The sequence below is a fragment of the Anastrepha obliqua genome, chromosome 2 (genome assembly GCF_027943255.1).
Source record: "Anastrepha obliqua isolate idAnaObli1 chromosome 2, idAnaObli1_1.0, whole genome shotgun sequence".
In the NCBI taxonomy this organism is placed as follows: domain Eukaryota; kingdom Metazoa; phylum Arthropoda; class Insecta; order Diptera; family Tephritidae; genus Anastrepha; species Anastrepha obliqua.
The window spans coordinates 72,571,923-72,591,173 of NC_072893.1; the positions used below are offsets into that span (position 1 = coordinate 72,571,923).

Consider the following 19,251-nt stretch of genomic DNA (forward strand, 5'->3'; position numbering starts at 1 on the left):
GCATGGACGTCGATTCAACGATTCTCTCCATGCCCCTTGACTCCTTGTCATCAAGAGTCGTACTTGAAAAGAGATATAGTGTAGTGCTGGCAGAGGCTCAGTTGTGGTCAAACTCAGAAAATGAGAACGGCAAATACTGTTTTCGCATTTTTACGGATGGCTCCAGGACTGAGCATGGCTCCGACTCTGGGGTCTACGTGGAATCCAGCGGGACAAAGCTGCACTTTGCTCTTGGAATGCATGCATCTGTGTTTCAAGCGGAGGTGTATGCAGTTCAAGAAGCGATGAACTTTGTTGTGGAAAACCGATGGAGAGGCATGTCTATATGTGTCTGCAGCGACAGCCAAGCTGCGCTTATGGCCTTAGACAGCCCCCCAACCCCATCATGGGTAGTCGAGTCCTGTAAATCCAGGCTGAACTATGTCGGTAGACGTAAAAGCCTGATGCTAACATGGGTCCCGGGATACGTGAGTATCGCGGGCAACGAGACCTCAGACTCCTTAGCTAAGATGGGCTCTCAGGGCAACTTCTTTAGCCCAGAGCCCGTTTTGCCACTCCCTTCTGCGGCCTGATGCTAACATGGGTCCCGGGATACGTGAGTATCGCGGGCAACGAGACCTCAGACTCCTTAGCTAAGATGGGCTCTCAGGGCAACTTCTTTAGCCCAGAGCCCGTTTTGCCACTCCCTTCTGCGGCCATCAAAGCCACGGTAAACATGGGGGTAACTACCACCCACAAGCGAGCTTGGCAGGCTGAGAGAGGCTACATATGGACTAAACTGATTCTACCTGTCATGTCCGATCGACTGTCGCAAACCCTTCTGACATTAAGCAGAGGGGAGTGCAGACGGCTGGTTGGACTGATGACGGGCCACTTTCTGTGGGCGAAGCACATGGAAAGGTTGGGCATCTCAGACAGTGTACTCTGCCCAGCTTGTGAAGAGGAGGATAAGACGGCGGACCATTTCCTGTGCGTCTGCCTCGCCTTCGCTTGAATCAGGTTTGAGGTCTTTGGCACTGATGTGTTAGAAGCGACCATCCTGGCTCCTTGGCACCAATGAAAATTAAAAGGGAATGCAAGTGTAGAACAATGGACTTAATTAATGTCTGCTTTCCACCTCTCTTCTTCTATTGTTGTTCGGAATCTCTTCACCCAATTGTATTTCGGAGTCGTATATATGGTACAGTCCGTATTGATCTGATAACTCATACCAATTGAGCTATGCCCGAATATTTTACAGGTAAATTCACCTGTTGCGTTAAGTGTTGCGTTAAGTCTAAGCGACAGATCTAGCTGCTAGATCTTCTGCCGCAATGTCAACCGGTGGTAAGTTGAGTATTTTTTCAAGTGCTGCCGTAGTTTTTATTGTCCCTGTCGTGCAGAGTTCACCAAGAAGTTGAGTACTGATCGTGTACTTTTTCCCCCGGGCCCGGAGTTTTCAGAGGGGCCCGGACTCGAGATTATATGTATTTGTATGAATTAGACATCATTGGAAAGGGCCCGCATTTGCAATTTTCCCCCTGGGCCCGGGTATGCTCTCTACGTCCCTGGTCGTAAGTTACAAAAGGAGAAGAAAATAACAAGATTAATCACTTCATTGCTCACATACAAGTTGAGTAAGGCAACGGCAAGTAATTGCAGCAACATGTAAATATTGCAACCAGAAAATCTGCGTACAGTTTTAAAAAATATGGTACAAAAACGCAAATTAATATTTTGTTGAATAGCCACGATGTTTCATGACTTCACTCAATCTATTTGACATTATGTTTGCTAACTTCTCTGTTTTCTCAGTTGTAATCGACGTCTACTCCGCTCGCATAACACTTCGCAAAGCCACTTTACTTGTTATCCCGTGTTGTTGGTGCTTCAAGCGCAGTATTTTGGGCATTTGGTCTAATTTCATGGATTTCAGTATTGTTCTCAAGAATGATAGAGAAAGAGATTCCTAGCTGTCTCTACCAAATTTGGAGTAACCTTTGTGACCTAACATAAAATCTAAAATTTAGTGACTTGAGACTGGCATAAATTACTGGATACTAGCGTAATTCTGTAGTAACTGTATACTATTGTATATTTAGAGATACACATAGCAATATAATAAAAACAAAATCGAAAATCAAATGCACATTGCCACCTCTTTTTAACAAACCTCATAAAATGCTTAAAAATACTGAAATTGTCAGTATGCAAAATTCCTAAAGATGTGGCTAAATAAATAATAATTATTTTTTTTTAATTTTTTCACTTATGTACTTTTTATTTACAGAATTAAATTTATAAGCAAATATACATACAGTTATACAAAATTTGGATTTTGTAAATAATTTTCAAAAATTTGCTATGCAAATGTTTCGAGATATACATACATATATACAATTGTGGAAGATAGTGTTTTTTACTTTCTGTATTTTAACAAATAATCCATGCCATTGTATATATATTATTTGACGAGTAAGTAGCTCATATCTGAAAGGTAACCATTTAAAATTAGGGATTTTACAAAAATTACAAAAAATCGTTTACAAATTAAGAGCAAAATAAAAAAGTCATAAAATTAAACAAAAATACTTAAACTAAATTTCATATGGATTTCGTTTAACTTAATTTAAATTATTGACAACATTCCTTTGAACATATTTCTCACTGTTCCGTTCTATTAAAAATATATAATTTTTCTTTTTTTTTTTTGTAAATTAGTTAAGCCAAATAAATTTAACAACAACTATCGAGCAAGAATTTTGACAAGTTCAAGTTTAGTTTGTTTGTAGCAACAACCTTTTGTGCCACCGATTGCAAGTAATGTGATTTTAAGATTTTTAAACTTAAAACACAAAATACAATAAAAATTAAGTACATAGTTTATAAAACACCACAGTCATTTAAGGTTTTTTTTTATATAATTATAATAAAGGAAATATTTATATAGGAAGAAATATGTATATACATAAAATAGTAATAAAGTTGTGAAGAATTGTAGTTGAAAAAAAAAACAGTTATCGAAGTAATAGCCCTTATGTACAAGCAGTAATGGAATGGTTGAGTGGAATTATGCGACTACAGCCTCAGTAAACAGTAATCGGTAATCGATAAAAGAAGTACGATCGCGTTAGATGATAGCTGGTTTGAAATCGATTATAGCTTTAGTGTGCTGCACGGATGGCGATGAGTGTGAATATTTAGACTTTTCTACTTCACTTCATAAATGCGTCGTTTATTTGTTTTAGTCCACTTGCGCACCTTATAATCGTTATCGGCATGTTAGGGGAGTACAGCGACGCGTCGCTCAACAACGCAGCTCTGCAACTTCGTTTTGGAAATCTGGGTTTTCTCCGTTTTTTCGTCTTGCTTATTCGTGTATTAGCTCAGTTTATACATTGCATTATATTTTTGTGTTATCACCGTTCAGCTCATTTAAAAATAAATACAATTAGGAGTAGCTCAACGGAAATTGCTGATAGTTCGTTTGCATGTTTGTTTCGAAAAATATGGTTGGGTGGTCACTTCTGTTGACGGTTTTTTACAAAAAGCCTTCGGATTCAGTGATTGATGTATATGTGTACTTCTCACGTTTGTGGATGTGGATAGTTTAGCATTTTCTAAATTTACATTAAATGTTTGTTGTCCTGCATGTGATCATACTAAATAAATATGCTATAATTTTTCAAACATTCCTATTGGTTACATAATTTTCTCTGCGCTTTTCACTAAATATTTTTGCTGCCTTGTAATGATTTGTGTCTAATACATATTATTGAAATTTCAGCTAATCATAATTGGTCTAAAGTAATGTTTCACGGTGTATGCAGAGTATTAAGTATGGGGAAAAGGCAATAAGTATGAGATGAAGACAGCATCCTGCAGCTGATGGGGCCAGCAAGCTTAGATCAAAGCTGTAATCAGTTTGGCCTTGAAGTTGACGAACTTTTCGCTGGTTGCCGCAATGCGCTGTTAAGAAACAAAAACAAAGAAGAATATAAATATATTAGCACTGCTGCTTTTTCTATTTTAGTTTGCCACCACTAACCAAGATCAAATCCTGTATCAGATTGGCCAATCCTCTGTTCGCCAGCACCACCAATCGTGTTACTGGACCGGGAATACCTTCCGTGAAACCATCAGCAGCGCGATTCGCATCGCTATCACCATTGGCATCAGCGCCGCCGTTTACGCTGTTGGCGCCGTTGGCTGCTTCATCACCACCCTGTGTCTGCACGCTGCCTGAGAATAACTGTGATGGAGAAGATTGGGAGTATTTTTTTTATTTTTAGAATTTTGTGTAGACATATGCACAAATACAAGGTGGGGCGCAATTAATCATCGAATTAGAGTTTTGAACTACTTTTTTACTAATCTAAAAAAATAATGGCGAGGGAAAAAAAGTAATTTGAGTAATGGAAATCTTCATTTTAAACTTTAAGGGCTTATATACAGTTAGAATTTTCAAAAAATCTATTTTTTTATTATTATTATTTATTAGAAAAGTATAAAATATTGCACTAACAATTTTAACACACTGGCCGCATCGGCCTTCGGTGTTTTTTATTTTATTTTCTTAATATTTAAGAATACACACCGAAAATTTAACACCGTTCCGGTAAATATTTTCGTAGTTACACGCAAATTTGAAAAGGCGTTTCAGAGTGCTTGAAAGTACAAGGCCGGGCGGCAGCGCGTTTTCCTCAAAATGGTGTTTTCAAAGTCGGTGACCAACATTACTCGAAAACGGTTAAACCGATTAGTCTCCAATTTTAACGCGGGCTTCTTAAATATATTTTTTAGTATTTAATCGAAGATTTTTTTTCACCGATAAATATTTTTTTTAATAAACAATTTAAGGCCGAACATTTTTTTTTTATGAAACGATTTTGTCAAAAAAATTTATTTTGCTTATTTTTTCGATTAATCACTAGATTTAACATTACTTTAACGAAATCTCTTGGGTTTTTCTAATTTAAGAGGATCCAGTTCAGAGATATAGTAGTCACCGCAAAACGTCTTTTTTGAGAGGAGCTCCCGGAGATCAGCTGTAGCTCCTTTCCAAATATTTTTACCAATAATAAGTCTCAAAATACAGTTAAAAGATAACGTAATATGTGTAAAAATTTTTAGATCAATAAATTTTAAAAGTTTTCTCAGAAAAATTCTGGAAAATTCGTTTTTTTCGCCCTTCTATGCAACTGTATATAACCCCTTAAGGTGATGGCTCAATGCAGGCTGGCTTTGCTTGTTTGGCTTCGATAACTGTCGTAAATTTAAAGTACAATACTGAAATATGTGAAATGCGACCAAATGGTTAACATTTCTGTTTCCATTTTTCTTTTACGAATCATCTGATTGTTATGACACCATTCAAAGCGCCCATTTGGTCGTACAAGCGCACAGCCAGTCTGCATTGGGCTAGCACCTTTACACGCTCCATAGCTTTTCTGTTTGTATGCCGCAACTGTCTAATTCATGTGTCCAATATAATTGACATCCCACGCCATTTGCAAAAACTATAAATCTTCCTATTGGGTTACTAATTTTGCGCCACCTTGTATATGTGTCTTGATGTGTGTATATACGTGTGTGTGTAGAAATGAGAAAGTGCGATAAAGTTCAACTTACACGTATGATATCGAACAGGAAATTGCCGGAACCAGCGCCGGGTGCCGCATTGCCGCCATTACCGCCTGAGCCGCCTGCTACACCGGCTCCACCGAAGCTCAGGAACCTTTTGAACAAATTGCTTTTGAAATTTTTATCATATCGGTTAGTGTGTTTTGTGTTACCAGAATTTCTTTCTTGCTTATGCAAATATGTAGATATGAAGCGTCAGTCATGCGTGTTTAGCCAATTGGTTTGTCAAGTGTACAAGGTTATATACATACAAATAATTATAGTGAATAGTTGGTGAACCAAGCGAGGGGTCGAGTTGTAAAATATTTTTCTAAGCTAAACAAATTAAACTACCTCAACTAACTAACCCTAATTACACAGTTAATAAATATTAAAACTTTTTTTTGTTAGCTGAAAGAACAAATCGCGTTGACTATTTTTGCTGTACACAATTATAGTCCAGCACGTGTGCATTCAAAGGTTAACGGCCTCATACTAGGCATTTTCATCACAAGTACAAAATCTTGTAGTGCTTTGGTGTCTGAGAAAAAGTTGCTTATGTTAGAAGCTGCACACCTCATACCAGCACTTCGAAGCACTAAAATCCCTTTTTCCGCTTTTTGTTTTTAATTTTCGTAATTTTTTCCAGACAGTAATAGTACTGAGTTTATTTTTGGCAACCATTTTATGATGTCTTCGCAGAAAATATTCCTTCTTAAAAAATATAATAGTTGTGGTATGCAGGCAAGAAAAAATTCGACAGGGCTCCGATTTAAACAAGAAATTAAGGGGGGTTTATAAGGTCAAAAAAATCAATTTTTTCGTTTTAAGCGATTCCTAATATATTTCAGAATATTCACACAAAGTTACAGAACCTAATTCTCAATATTTCCGTAGATACAAAGCCAAAGGTAGGCGAGCGTTAGGTAGTTACGCTGTGACCGGCCAGCTATAGTACAAACTTTATCTTCTTTTCTCGACTTTTCATTTTTATGATTTCTTTGAATTGGCGTACATGAATGAAAAAAAACTAATGGACCTTTTGAAATGAATCATAGCTTGTTCCCTTCAGTATTAAATTCTCTTTTATTTGAACTAACAAAATAGATAAAAAAAATTTTTTTCAAGATTTTTATAGAAAGGCATTTTTTTCTTTAAAACCTCCAAAAAGTTGAAATTTTGGAATTTCTCTCAGTTTTCTTAGTTCATCTAGAATAAAAAATCATGATAATTAGAAATCCATTTGAATTTTTTGCTTTAGATAATAATTACGAGCTGTATTTTGTACGACAGTTGGAAACTCCAGCGTTGCAGCGCTCTACTAATTTCTATGGTAAACATTTTTTTCAACTTATTTTAACCAGTACAAAAATTTTTTATACTTTTTAAATGTTCATTAAAAGATAGGAAAAACTTTGCAGTGCTAAATTAATTTTTTCCTTAAAAAAAAAATCGCAAAGAGATGCAATTTTTAGACCTCATAACCCAGGCTCCCCCCTTAAGAAAAATAAGTAAATTTCAAAAGTTTCGATCCAGTAGATCCACTCTGTATTTCCGATCTGAACGTTCCGAAAAGCAGTACTGAAGAGGTTTGTTGCATTCCCACGACTGTCGGTTCTACGTAACCGAGCGACCTGGATTTATATCTGACCAAGGAGTGTCACTTCAGCAGCATTTCCCGTATATATATATGGGGAATTTTTATGCTGCTACAACAACAACAACAACAGGGTTGTTGCGACACTTCTGACGTTTGGTGTTTTTTGAGCAAATGCAATTTTCTATAATGAACGCCATTCCAGTCGATAATTTTACGAAAAAGAATCGAAGATTACTACAAAAATTGTCGAACTGCATGAAAAAAACAAACTTCTCTTGCTTTTCTGATAAAGTTCTCTTCTCTCATGACCCCATGACGCTCCATTTCTTTTAAATTCCAATACAAATTTGGAATTTCTATGCAGAAATTGAGAAAACAAAATCGACTTCCTACGGGTCTCAAGAAGAAATTCTAGGTTAGACCGTATTTGTTCTTTTTATCAATGATATTGGTCCCTGTTTTAAAGAACCCAAATTTCTACTCCATGCAGATCATATGAAACTTTAAAGGAAGACTACGTGTGTGTTAAATGTTTTTTCACTGCAAAACTGTTTAAAAATCTAACTAAGAGTTGTATCAGAAATAAACTCGCGCTCAATATAAAAAAAAATGTTTTCATATGACGCTCACACAATCTAATAATTGTATCTTTTCTAATTATTCGTTCTTAACCCTACGTTGGGCATCTATTTTAAAACCATCGGTTGGTCACCCGGGTCTAGCCTTTTTTCATCCTGTTCGAGGATCCTTTTTAAAAGGTTATATCTATAAATCAACAGCAAAATTAAATTTTAGGAAGCTATCTGGAAACTCTAGACGTTAGCTATAATAGAAATATGTTAAAGTAATTTTCTGTCCACACCGGGTGCCCAACGGGTTGGCCAGAGAGGTTAAATTGCAAACTTTCTACAGTTATGGAATTTTTGGGTTTAGGAGTCTTATTTGATTCAAGTTTTACTTTAATTAACCAAGTGCGATTTAACTACGCGATTCCTAAAGTCAACTCTAAGCTAGCATCTCGAAAGCGCTGCGCGAAAGAGTTCAATGATTCTTGCACCAGAAAGTTGCTTTATAACTCTTAAGTTCGTTAAAAATTTAAGTGTTCTTTAGTAATCTGTAATCCATTCAATAACTCCCAAGCTGATAGAATTGAGAAATCCCAAGATAACTTCATTCGATTTGCTTTTCAATAATTACATTTTATTAACTCGTTGCTTAATCATAGAACTGAGACCCATTTCGAATGAGCGGCCCTTTGTTCCTCCCTGGAACCATAGGAAATAAAATATATGGCTGACGATTCAATTTTTATAATTTAATTGACTGTCCACCACTTCAATATACCTAATGTGTTAATGTTTGTATTAGGTCTGTTCATGAAGCAAATAGTTTGTAACAATTGTGACAAATTATTACGCTTTGTTGTATGTACGCAAAAAACTTGCAAAGTAGGGGAAAGTGAGAGAGCAAAATGGAAAGTTGCAGTGGCAAGTTTTTACTGAATAAATTTTTACTTGTAAGAATTTGCATGTGAGAAAAACAGCTGATCGCAAAGTAAAAATAAACACAAATTAGAATTTGTGAATTGTAATTGCTAATGGAATGTTTTTCATCTGACAGCGATGATGAAATGGAACAAATTATTGTGGACAAAATGAAATCATGCGACTCCGAAGCTCGTTATTTTTCATTTTATTTGCTTTATTTTGTTTTCTTAATTGAATGCGTGATTTTTTCTGCCAACAATTTAATCAGCTGTTTATATATTAAAACTTGCAAATTGTTACAGGTTTTGCGTTGAAATACTTGTTTGATATTTTTCTCTTTGAGAGAATTCTCGGAAATTAAGTTACAGGCAAGTTACTGGATAATTTTTACATGAACAGACTTTTAGACTTGTCTTATAATTTCTTTACGATTATACAATATATAAAATTTCAATTGGCCTAGAAACTCCAAAAAAAGAAATAATACTTCTAGACCACTTAACATACTACAAGACTTGTTTGATCCCCCCTCCATTAAAAAGGTTCACCAACAATATACATAGAAGTTATAAATTTTACCTTTTATTGCGATCATCTAAATCGGCTGTGTCCTCATTAGAATCCAAGGTAAGTTCATCAATGGCTGGTGACTTTGAATCGGAGAGGCGCAGATCATTGTTAACCGGCTTCGAGCTGTCAGGAGTGGAGGACAATGGCGCGACCTCATTGTTAAAACTCAATTGAATAGGCGCATTGGGATCCGTTTTGCTTGGTATGGGCAATTGTGCGGGTATCGATGATTGTGTCGATTGTTGTTGTTGGGCAATAGCTTGTGCGGCCGCTTCAGCTTCCTTCACTTGACGCGCCACACGTATTGTCTCCTCGAGTTGTTTGTTTATGGCTGATAAATCGATTTGTGTGTCTGTTGCACCATTCTGGTTTTCGCGCAAGAATTATAACCGACACCACAACACCGTGTGTCAAATCGAATTCAATTGATGTATTGTTTGTAAATTTTTATTTGTTATTATTTATTTTCAATGTTATACCAGCCAACCCAAATTTTGTTGTTTTTATTACATGTTTTGATGGTATTTTTTGTTTTGATTGCATGTGACAAAAGTTAGCGTTAAGGGATCATCGAATTGACCATTTTCCAAATATGATTTGTTGGAAATTCATTTCATTTTAGTTCGGTTTAATATTTATATGGTTCATAATTATTTTTTGTTGGTGTTTTTGGGTGTACGTATATTTATTGAAGTGTGAATTGTTTGTTTTTGTTTTTTTTTTTTGCAAGGGAAAAGCAATAGGAGTGTGACAGGGAGCAATTTGAAAGAGAGCCACAAAGAGAGTAGGTGGTATGTGTGTATGGTGTGTTTATCGGGTGTGGTACATGTATAGAATTAGATGTGTGCCAAAGATAAGATTTATTTACAAAGAGAGAGGAAGAGTGAAGAGAGAGAGAAAGAGGGAGTGTTTGTGTTCAACAAGTTAATGTAAAAGGATATGATAGTATAACGCAAGCAAGGCAAAGTGCAATGTAAATAAAATAGGTGCATATGCGAGCAGGACAAATATAATGTATTGTATGTGTGTTTACAGTATTTACAGTGATAAAAAGAGGGTTGCAAAAGTTGTAATAGATGCACGTGCAATATGAATTTAGTTTCAGTGTAGAAAAATAATTTTTAATATTTAATTTGGAAATTTATAGTTTGTGTAATTTTTTTCGTTTGATGAATTTGAATTTTGAGTTCCAAATTTAAATGCACAATTTCGTTTGCAGTTTTAGTATAAATTTATATAATTTTTTTTTTTTTTTGTAATTTTTAATTCGAATATTTTTTATTTGTGTGTAGGTGGGTGGGTGGGTGGTTGGTGGATTATTTCACAGTTCGAATCATGGTATGTATATATATGAAAATAAAGAGAAAGAAAAAGAGAAAAAACAAAAAGCATGAGAATTATGAAATTTCGTTCAAAGCCAATTAATTTAAAAAAAATTCTTTGCTTAAATGCTTACTACATACATATAATGCAGGAAAAACGTTTGTATGCCACTAATATATGACAGTAGGTGACGAGTGAAAGCTGTTTTAATGTTAAAGAAAAAAAAAACTATTATAAAAATTAGCAGCACATACACAGTAACGTTTGCTGAGAAAAGGCATTCCTCAGATAAATGTTCTATGTGCTTTACATTCATAAGCTACTGTAATTAAAATTGCTTGTGAACGATTATGTAAACTAAATAATATAACTATAAAAAGTATTCCAAATAAGCATGTAAGTGGTAAATCGAAATATATTAAAAATCATTACACACTACACATTGGAATTAAAAAAGCTCTGCATGATATATAAGTACATACAATTTCAGGTGAGCTTTATGAGCTACACGTATTGGCGAACATATTTTTCATTCGCTTATAAGTGAAAATTTTTAATTAGATCATTATACAGAGCCCACTGTGCTAAGCGTTTCTATTATTTTTATTTCTTTTTTTTCTATGTTTGTTCTTCAGGGTATGCCCATGAGATTTAAACGCTTGTGAGAACCAGTGAGTGTGAAAGAGAAACAGATGGAGCGAAGCAAGAGAGCATATGCGTGAGTGTGAACAGAAAGTTAACAGTGTTGCGTTTCTAAATATGACTTTTCAAATAATGAACGACATTAATGCACGACTTGCTGTATTGACAAATGAATATTTGTAGCGCAGACTTGAAATATGAAGACACATTTGCAGACATTGGAATGCGTTTAATTAAAAGTTAGTGAACGTGAGTGGTGAGAACGACAAACATACAAATGTAAGAGTGAAAATTAAAGACAAGTGAAACAGTAAAATAGAAGTTTATGAAGTTTTAAGAGTAAGTAGATTTTATTCTTCACACTTTTTAAGTACAATTATTTAGTAATTTTTTTCAGTGTTCCGACTGACAGTTGTTGCGTTTGTTGTAGCATCGACCGCTTGCAATTTGCTGTGTTGTTTATATGTTTCTGTTTCTTGTTGTGTTGTTATTTGTGGTCGCTGTTTGCTTATGCGCATAAATTTAATTAAAAAATTTCCGGTATATTACTGCTATGTTGCCAATTGGTTGTAGGTTGTTGCCAATTTTTTGTTAACATTTGAATTTAACAATTTTTGTATTTCTGTTAACAATTAAAAAAATGTAATTTTAAATAAGGGAATTTATTAATAAGCCAATCTATCAGGCAAATAAAAACAGAATAGAATATTGCACTAAAATGCGCAGTTGTCAATTTCACCGTCATTACAAACGTCAAATTGACAACTAAGCTTTTAATGCACTTCAAAGCAAGCGCCCTCGCTCTTCTTCTACAAATGAGTATATCGGACATGCAATACTTAATATCCTCTCGCACTCACATTTCGCTCTGTAAGTCGTTGATTCTATGCTATTTGCACTAGTAGCACTGACCACCTCATTTTCTTCGTCATCATCAGGTGCGAATGTTGGCAACTCAATGGATACGCGCGTACCGCTTCCGCTGCTGGAACTAATGCTAGTCGAACCACTGCTGCTGCTGCTGCTGCTACTGCTACTGCTGCTACTACTGTCATCGTCGTCGAAATCGGCATCGAAATTGGCGCGGGCGCGGTTCGCAGTATTGCCTTGTACGGCGGTACGCAAAATAGTGGGCCCCAAGGTACGCAATACTTTCGAAATTATACGATTTACTTGATCATCGATTTGCTACAACAACATCACAGTCAGTATGGTATCGTTTTTTAGTTGGTTTTGATTTGTTTTCTTTTTAAACACTTGTACAGTAAGAAATATTTTTTTTATGCTGATGTAAGGGATAACAAATGCATGCACATATGTGCCATTTCAGTTTCTCTGAATAGGCGTAATAGTAATAAAAATAATAACACAAACGACAGTAAGTGTAAAATGTATGTGGACAATGAGGGGGGAGAGAGAGAGACAAACGTATAAATAAGTCAGTTAGAGAACACAAGTGAGCTAATGAGACAATATTTAGGTAGGGAGTAAAAAATTGGAAGTACCTGTGAATAATATGTATGAATATTGCTTAGGAAACTGACTAAATGTGTGCAGTTTTCCACCATAATACTTGATTTTACCAGATGAAGTGAAGAAAAACACGTTGATCATGAAATTATTTATAACTCTCATGCCTTTTAATTTATTATAAAACGACAAAAAGGTAGTATCACACATAAATGTTCTAAACATTTAGTTACATATACCATTATTCATAAAAATTAAAATTTTTTCACATAGTCTATAAAAGGGCATTTTCATATAAAATTTCGATTTGTAAAGTGCTTTAAATTTATTTAATTTTTATGAATTTAGCGGTTATTGTTTAGTTAATATTTTTAATGACACAGTCAGTAGTGTTATGGTGTATTATTAAATTAGTGCTGCATAAAATTTTTCTAAACTATTGACATTAAATTAAATTTCTTTCAGAATTTTGCCAATTTTATTGTTTGTTTTTTTTTAACTTTGGATAATTCCCTAACTTAACTGCAACATTGGACTTAGTTGAGTCAGATTTTCAGTGGAAAATCTGTTCTGAAAAGAATTGAGTCACCATTTCGTGCAGAAACCTTTCTCGGAAATACTTTGAACTTTATTAGCAGCTACTTCGAAACTATGATAGATTATTTTTGTTCTTATTGTGTATTTCATTTAATATAATTTTGTTATTAGAAAAAAAAACTCTTGTTTCGTCAAAGCGGAATTCTTTTTTATTGATCAGGAATTCAACAAAATTCCACCCGAAAGAGTGCAACGAAGTTTCACTCACTGCACTCTATAATCACTTAATTTCACTTAAGGGACCCAAGAGCATAAAAAGCTTATGAGCATTTGTTTATGAGCAGAATAAAGAAGCTTTAATGATAAAAGGCTGGTAATGCCGTTGAGCAATAAATATATCGTCCTGAGAGTTTAATAAACTTTTGAGAGAGCGGCATTGTGCTTATGCTTTATAAAAATATTAAAAAGTATGATTTTCTAATTTATGCCAAAGAATTGTAAACCCTGAAAATCATTGTATAAATAAAGTATTTTCCTCTGTACAATTTTAGCAGCACAGTTTTTAAATGAAAAGTTTTATAAATGAGCTTCACACAAATTAGTTTTCAATTGGATAATTCAACTACCAAATGACACTACTTCCAATATGCGAATAACCACTAAAGAGAACAGTACACAAAATACTACAATGAGTTAGAAGGAACCAGAATGAGTGGACAGGAAAATATAACTACCAATGTAAAAATATGTTAAAATCGCCACTTAAGTGGATTGCAGTGAATTATAAACAAAATACTCATACACGCAGTGTAGATAACGACGACCTTTATCGATACATAAAAGAAAAACACTAAAAACGCATCAACAGCTATGGTACATATGTATGTCTCTATAGATGGATGACTACATACATATATGCCCTTAATGCACGCGTGTTTGTTGTTGGCGCATTGCAGATGTGGTGAAAATATGAAAAGACAAACAACGAACGTAGATAAGAAATTGCAACGTACGATATGTAAACAAATACGATATTGCTGAGGTGAAGGTGACGATCGTGGTGAATTGCGAACTACTCGTATAAATATATGCAATCGAATGGTGAATGTGTTGTCGATTACTTGATTGCCTTTCGGTTTTTTGTGTTTTGTTTCCTCACTGTTGCCGATTATTGTATGAATGAGAGGTTGTTGTAAATACTCTTAGCCGATTACTCAATGGACATTTCCAGTATGCGTTCGCTTTATTGGTGCCATTATAATAGTATGTAGTTATCGATTCTGTTGTTTTTTCAGTTGTTTACTTGTAATTTAATAATTGTTGCATATGCTGTATACATTTTTAAAAAATTTTCCAATTAATTTGCCACTGGTAGAAGTTTTGTAATCTTTATAGTTGTATCTAACGCTGGTGATTGTGTTGAAACTGCTATTGAAGGCGTTGTTGTTGTTATTGTATTTGCTGTTGTCGTGAATGTTGGTGTATTTACATTATTTCTATTAGTAATAAGAAGATTTGGTGAATTCAATAAACGATTTATATTGTCAACTAAAGCAACAAGCTGTGATCGATCAACATCAACAGCAAACGGCAACGCATTAGTTTGCGACTGTTGTTGTTTAGATAGTGAGGATGGAGAACGTGGTAATGTAGATGGTTTTTGTAGCTCTTGCTCGCCTACTCTACCATCAAACGTACCCAAATAGGTGGCTGGTATTGTAGGTGTTGGTAGTGTTTCGGTAGCAACAGTTGATTTTGTGGTTGCAGTATTTAAAATGTCCGAAATTGGAGGCGGACTTGTGGAATATTGTGTTGGTGTGGAAGTGGCGATTGGGATAGCAATGGGTGTGGATGTAGTGGTAAAGGAACTTTCTGTGTCAGCGTCAATTATGAGTTGTGTGGTTGAAATAGGAATATTACTTGTACTTTGTCCTTTATTTCTGGGTATAACTAAAATGGAATTTATGGTTGTGGTGGGTAATGTTGGTGAGAGGAACGTTGGTATGGGCGTAGGAACAGTAATTGGATTAGCTGACGTGGCAGTGGTAGTAGTTGGAGTAGTGGAAATTTCAACGGGACGACTGGAAGTTGTAGTTAATACAGTTGTAGTCTGAGGACTTGTTGTTGCCGCAGTTGTTGGGCTTGTGGTGACGGGCGTCGGCGTCGGCGTCGTCGTTGTTGCTGCTGCTGCTGTTGTTGTTGATGTTGATTTTGCAACACCAGTTGTTGCTTCACCTGCATCTTGCGCCAAACTCACTTTATTGGTAGCAGTGGTGGTAGCTATGGAAGCTCCATCCTCCGGCGGGAATGTTGGCAAGGCAATATTTACACGCGTGCCACCATTATCATTGCTGCTGCTGCTACTTGTGGTACCTTCCGCTGGTGAGGCAACATCACTTTTGGCTGAAACGCTATTAGTTTCTTGTGAATTAACATCGTTACTCGTGTCATCGTCATCATCGAAATCGGCATCGAAGTCCGAGCGCTCGGTGGTGGGTCGATTATTGCCGAGCAATGCCGGCAGTAGACTGGGTCCGGCAACTCGTATTACCTGGCCTATAATGCGATTAACTATGTCGTCGATTTGCTACAATGGGGAGAGGGAAGAGTGCAGGAGTTCAGAAACAACTACAAAATTGTTAAATTGTGAAACATTTTCGGTTTGAATTGCGGTGGATGAACGATATTCGAAGTCGTGAATGGTTTTATAATCATTATCCGTTTTTTATTTACTGCATCGATGCGTATGAGTGAGCGATAGCGCATTTTGAAAAGCCAATTGGGTTAACGGGTTTAGTTCTTTTTTCCTGGTTTCGAATATTGATTTCGAATTTTCTCATAGCCAATATGCCAGCGATCTGATGAGGTAATTTTTAGTGCAAATGGAAGAAAAGTAATCCGAAGTATGACAATTGAAAAATATATTTAAATAAAAGCTTAATTGAATTAGTGTCAGTTATACATTTAAGGGCGGACTATGCTGATAAAAGAGAAAGCCAGTACTGCACATTTAGTGATTAGCTTGTAATCAATTACCTGATGAATTAATTTGCTTTGCACCATTATAAAAAAGGTATTTCGTGTAATTAATTACTTTGAGATTACAATTCTCAAAAAAAATATTAAGATAAGACAAACTTATTTTGAGTATTATAAAGAAAAATAAAAAACTTCACTATATGTAATCATTACAAAAAAATAATTTGATGTAATTATTCACCTTCCTATTACTCGTTTCAAAAAAATTATGGTAACATAATTTTTTTTTATGCAGATGGTTTTACTTATGCATATGAATGCATATAATGATTAAATGTAATCATTGTCAAAAAAAAAAATGTGTTTAATTGCTGCGTGATTACACTTTGCAAAAAGCTAATAATATTATTTAATTATTAACTATTTGGCTATATGCGATTACATGTAATCGTTATTAAGATTACAATTTCATGTAATTAATTACTTGAAATTACGCTTAAAAAATTAAAAGATAACTTTTAGTCATTGTGCGGTTGAAGAAAAGATGCATATAGTCACCATCAAAAATTATTTGAATTATTATATTAAAATAGTTTGTGCTTATACTACGCAAAAAGTATTGTGTCACCGTTACTTATATTTTGATCATTAATTATCTTCCTATTATGCTTTAAAAAAATAAAAATAAAAAATTAGAAAACACTCCTTTCTTAACTCAAAGAATTGAACTGTATACATATGTAATCTAATGTAATCATTATCAAAAAAATTAATTCATGTATTTAATTACTTTGTGATTACACTTAGTAACGGGCTAATAATATAACTATAACTATGATCGCAATCGTGATTACTAACAAAATTGACTACATGCATTACGATTACATGTAATCTTTACCAAAAAAATACTTTATGTTATTAATTATTTGACGATTTCGAGGTGAAAAAATCAGCTGACAGTAATTAATTAATTCGAAAGCAAAAATACAAAAATTAAATTCTAGAGATAATGATTTTATAAGTATAATCATAATAATGTCATTAACATGGAATAGATTTGATTTTCTAAAGTTTCAAGTACAATTAATTTCAAAAACAATGATAAGATTACATGAAAACGTAATACAAAAATTCAGTCATAATTAACATATTTAGAATGCCAAAACAATTTAAGTATTGCCCATATTTTTTTCAAAATATTTTTATTTTAATTTTGTTTTATCAAAAGGGAAAATAATCAATCCATGTAAAAAATATCAAAATTATAAAACAATTTTTGTAATCATCTAAGGTACAATAAGGAAAGATACAAACAGGGGGATTCAAAAGCTAAATAAATTATTACAGGCGCTCGGGAGTTACTGGATATTAAAGCGTTTGTACAAAACGTCTAACAATAACGTGATTTGGTGACGAAAAAAAAACATTCTAGTGCTAGGGTTCTGAGTCGATGTTACACATAAGCATAATGGGGATAATACACAGGTGTCAGAATTTGCAACTATTACTCTCAAAAGCATAAAAGTCGCACAGAAATTGCACATTCTAACTAAGAATTTTCATAGGCAACAACAGCGTCAAATAGGTCAAATAAATTGGATTTAAAGCCAATTACTTTGCAAGCCAAATGGGTCAATATGTAAATTATTCGTGTTGCACGTGTTGTGATCTTTGTGTTTTCAAACTAATTAATTATTTTATTAATAAATTTTGTTAAATATTTTCTCAGTGTTGTTTTTTTTTAGTTTTGTGTTGTGGAGTTTTTCACCTTCAATTTTGTTTTTTAATTTTACTTCGTAATTTTTTTGCCATAATTCCTCTTTTCCAATATTTATTCACTCTTTTTCTTGCGCCCGAATTCTGCATCTGGGGCGAATACTGTCTCCGGTATATCATCCACGTAATCACCAGCAGCACTTCGGTTCGGCACGCTTGCATCCACATCTTCAGACGAATTAACATCTTTATTGTTAGCATAATCATTATCAACAGCGTCGCCACTGCCATCATTGCTAATGTCATCATCATCCTCATTATCCACAGGAGCGGTGCTGTTAGTGCGCGGTCCAGTAGTCAAATTTGGATTTAGTACAGTGCCCAGTATTATAGGGCCAATTTCTTGTAGTATACGATTCACAAATCGATTTATCTCAATATTAATGGTCTGTAGTGGTGAGTTATCAGCATAAATGGACGACATACAATAATTTCACCAGAGTGTTTGAAAAGTAAAAGCAGGTAAAGAGTAAGGATTTTCAAATAAACATACCTATGGTGAAAAAAATTTTATCTTACTGTAAAAAAAGTTGCTGTAAAAGATTATATGCCATTTTGGTATTCATTTCAGTGCTTCAAAATTTTCATATTTAGGACTTATCACTGAAACGAAATTTCTTCGAGGCAGTAACCAAATAAACAGTTTAGAAACAGGTTTTGAAACTCCAAGAGCTCATTAATATTCATAAATTTATTTCATCCGGGCACCCTATGCCGCGTTTGCAAAGCAATATTTTGCAGATTAAAAAAAAAGAATGACAAAGATATGTAAATAGTAACTGAAAACTTATTCTTACTAGAAATTGAGAGAAAATGACGAATATTTTCGTGAAATTTTGCTTTTTTTACTATATATCACCAATAATCAACAAAAAGTCAGTGAAGTTATAGCAAAAATGGACAAACCCTGTTGCATAAGTGCCGTGACACTTCCAAGAAACTAAATGTATCTATCGCTAAACAGTTTTTAATAGTAAAAATATCTGTATATGGGAATGCGGCGTGCACTTTGGCTTGAAGGTCTGTTGGGTCCTAAAGTCGGGACGAAAAGAGGAAATGAAAGAAATTCTCTTCTAAGAAACGATGGCAAAACAGAACAAAATCGAGGTATTTGTATGTATGTAGGTATCTCATAAGACATGAATGCCCGAGAAATATTATGAACGAAGTGAGCTTCACAAACAGAAGCAAAGCGAGAGTTGACGCCAAAGCTGCTACCACCTGGTAAAACGATAGATTCTGATATCTACAGTCTACGATTGATGA

At 34.5% G+C, this 19,251-nt stretch overlaps 2 protein-coding genes across 4 annotated transcripts in view; both read right to left on the bottom strand.

Moving 5' to 3' along the window:
• Positions 1 to 2,266: 2,266 nt before the first annotated feature.
• LOC129237150 (uncharacterized) overlaps positions 2,267 to 19,251 on the bottom strand; it is an 81,932-nt gene continuing 64,947 nt past the window's right edge. Inside the window, exons 4-7 of one of the 3 annotated variants that reach the window (XM_054871648.1) lie at positions 9,268 to 9,623; positions 5,611 to 5,731; positions 4,028 to 4,231; positions 2,267 to 3,948 (exon numbers count right to left, since the gene is read on the bottom strand). In XM_054871648.1, the coding sequence (XP_054727623.1) occupies positions 3,883 to 3,948; positions 4,028 to 4,231; positions 5,611 to 5,731; positions 9,268 to 9,623 (747 nt within the window). In that variant the 3' untranslated portion in view covers positions 2,267 to 3,882. Of the gene's footprint in view, positions 3,949 to 4,027; positions 4,232 to 5,610; positions 5,732 to 9,267; positions 9,624 to 14,343; positions 15,818 to 19,251 lie in introns of those variants that run through there. The other 2 variants (XM_054871649.1, XM_054871647.1) reach the window with 2 other exon arrangements.
• On the bottom strand, positions 9,542 to 14,569 carry LOC129236865 (uncharacterized). The gene is made up of 3 exons (XM_054871136.1): positions 14,534 to 14,569; positions 14,244 to 14,429; positions 9,542 to 12,411 (listed from the first exon to the last, which is right to left on the bottom strand). The coding sequence occupies exons 1-3, from the start codon at positions 14,567 to 14,569 to the stop codon at positions 12,007 to 12,009; spliced, it is 627 nt and encodes a 208-aa protein (XP_054727111.1). The 3' UTR covers positions 9,542 to 12,006.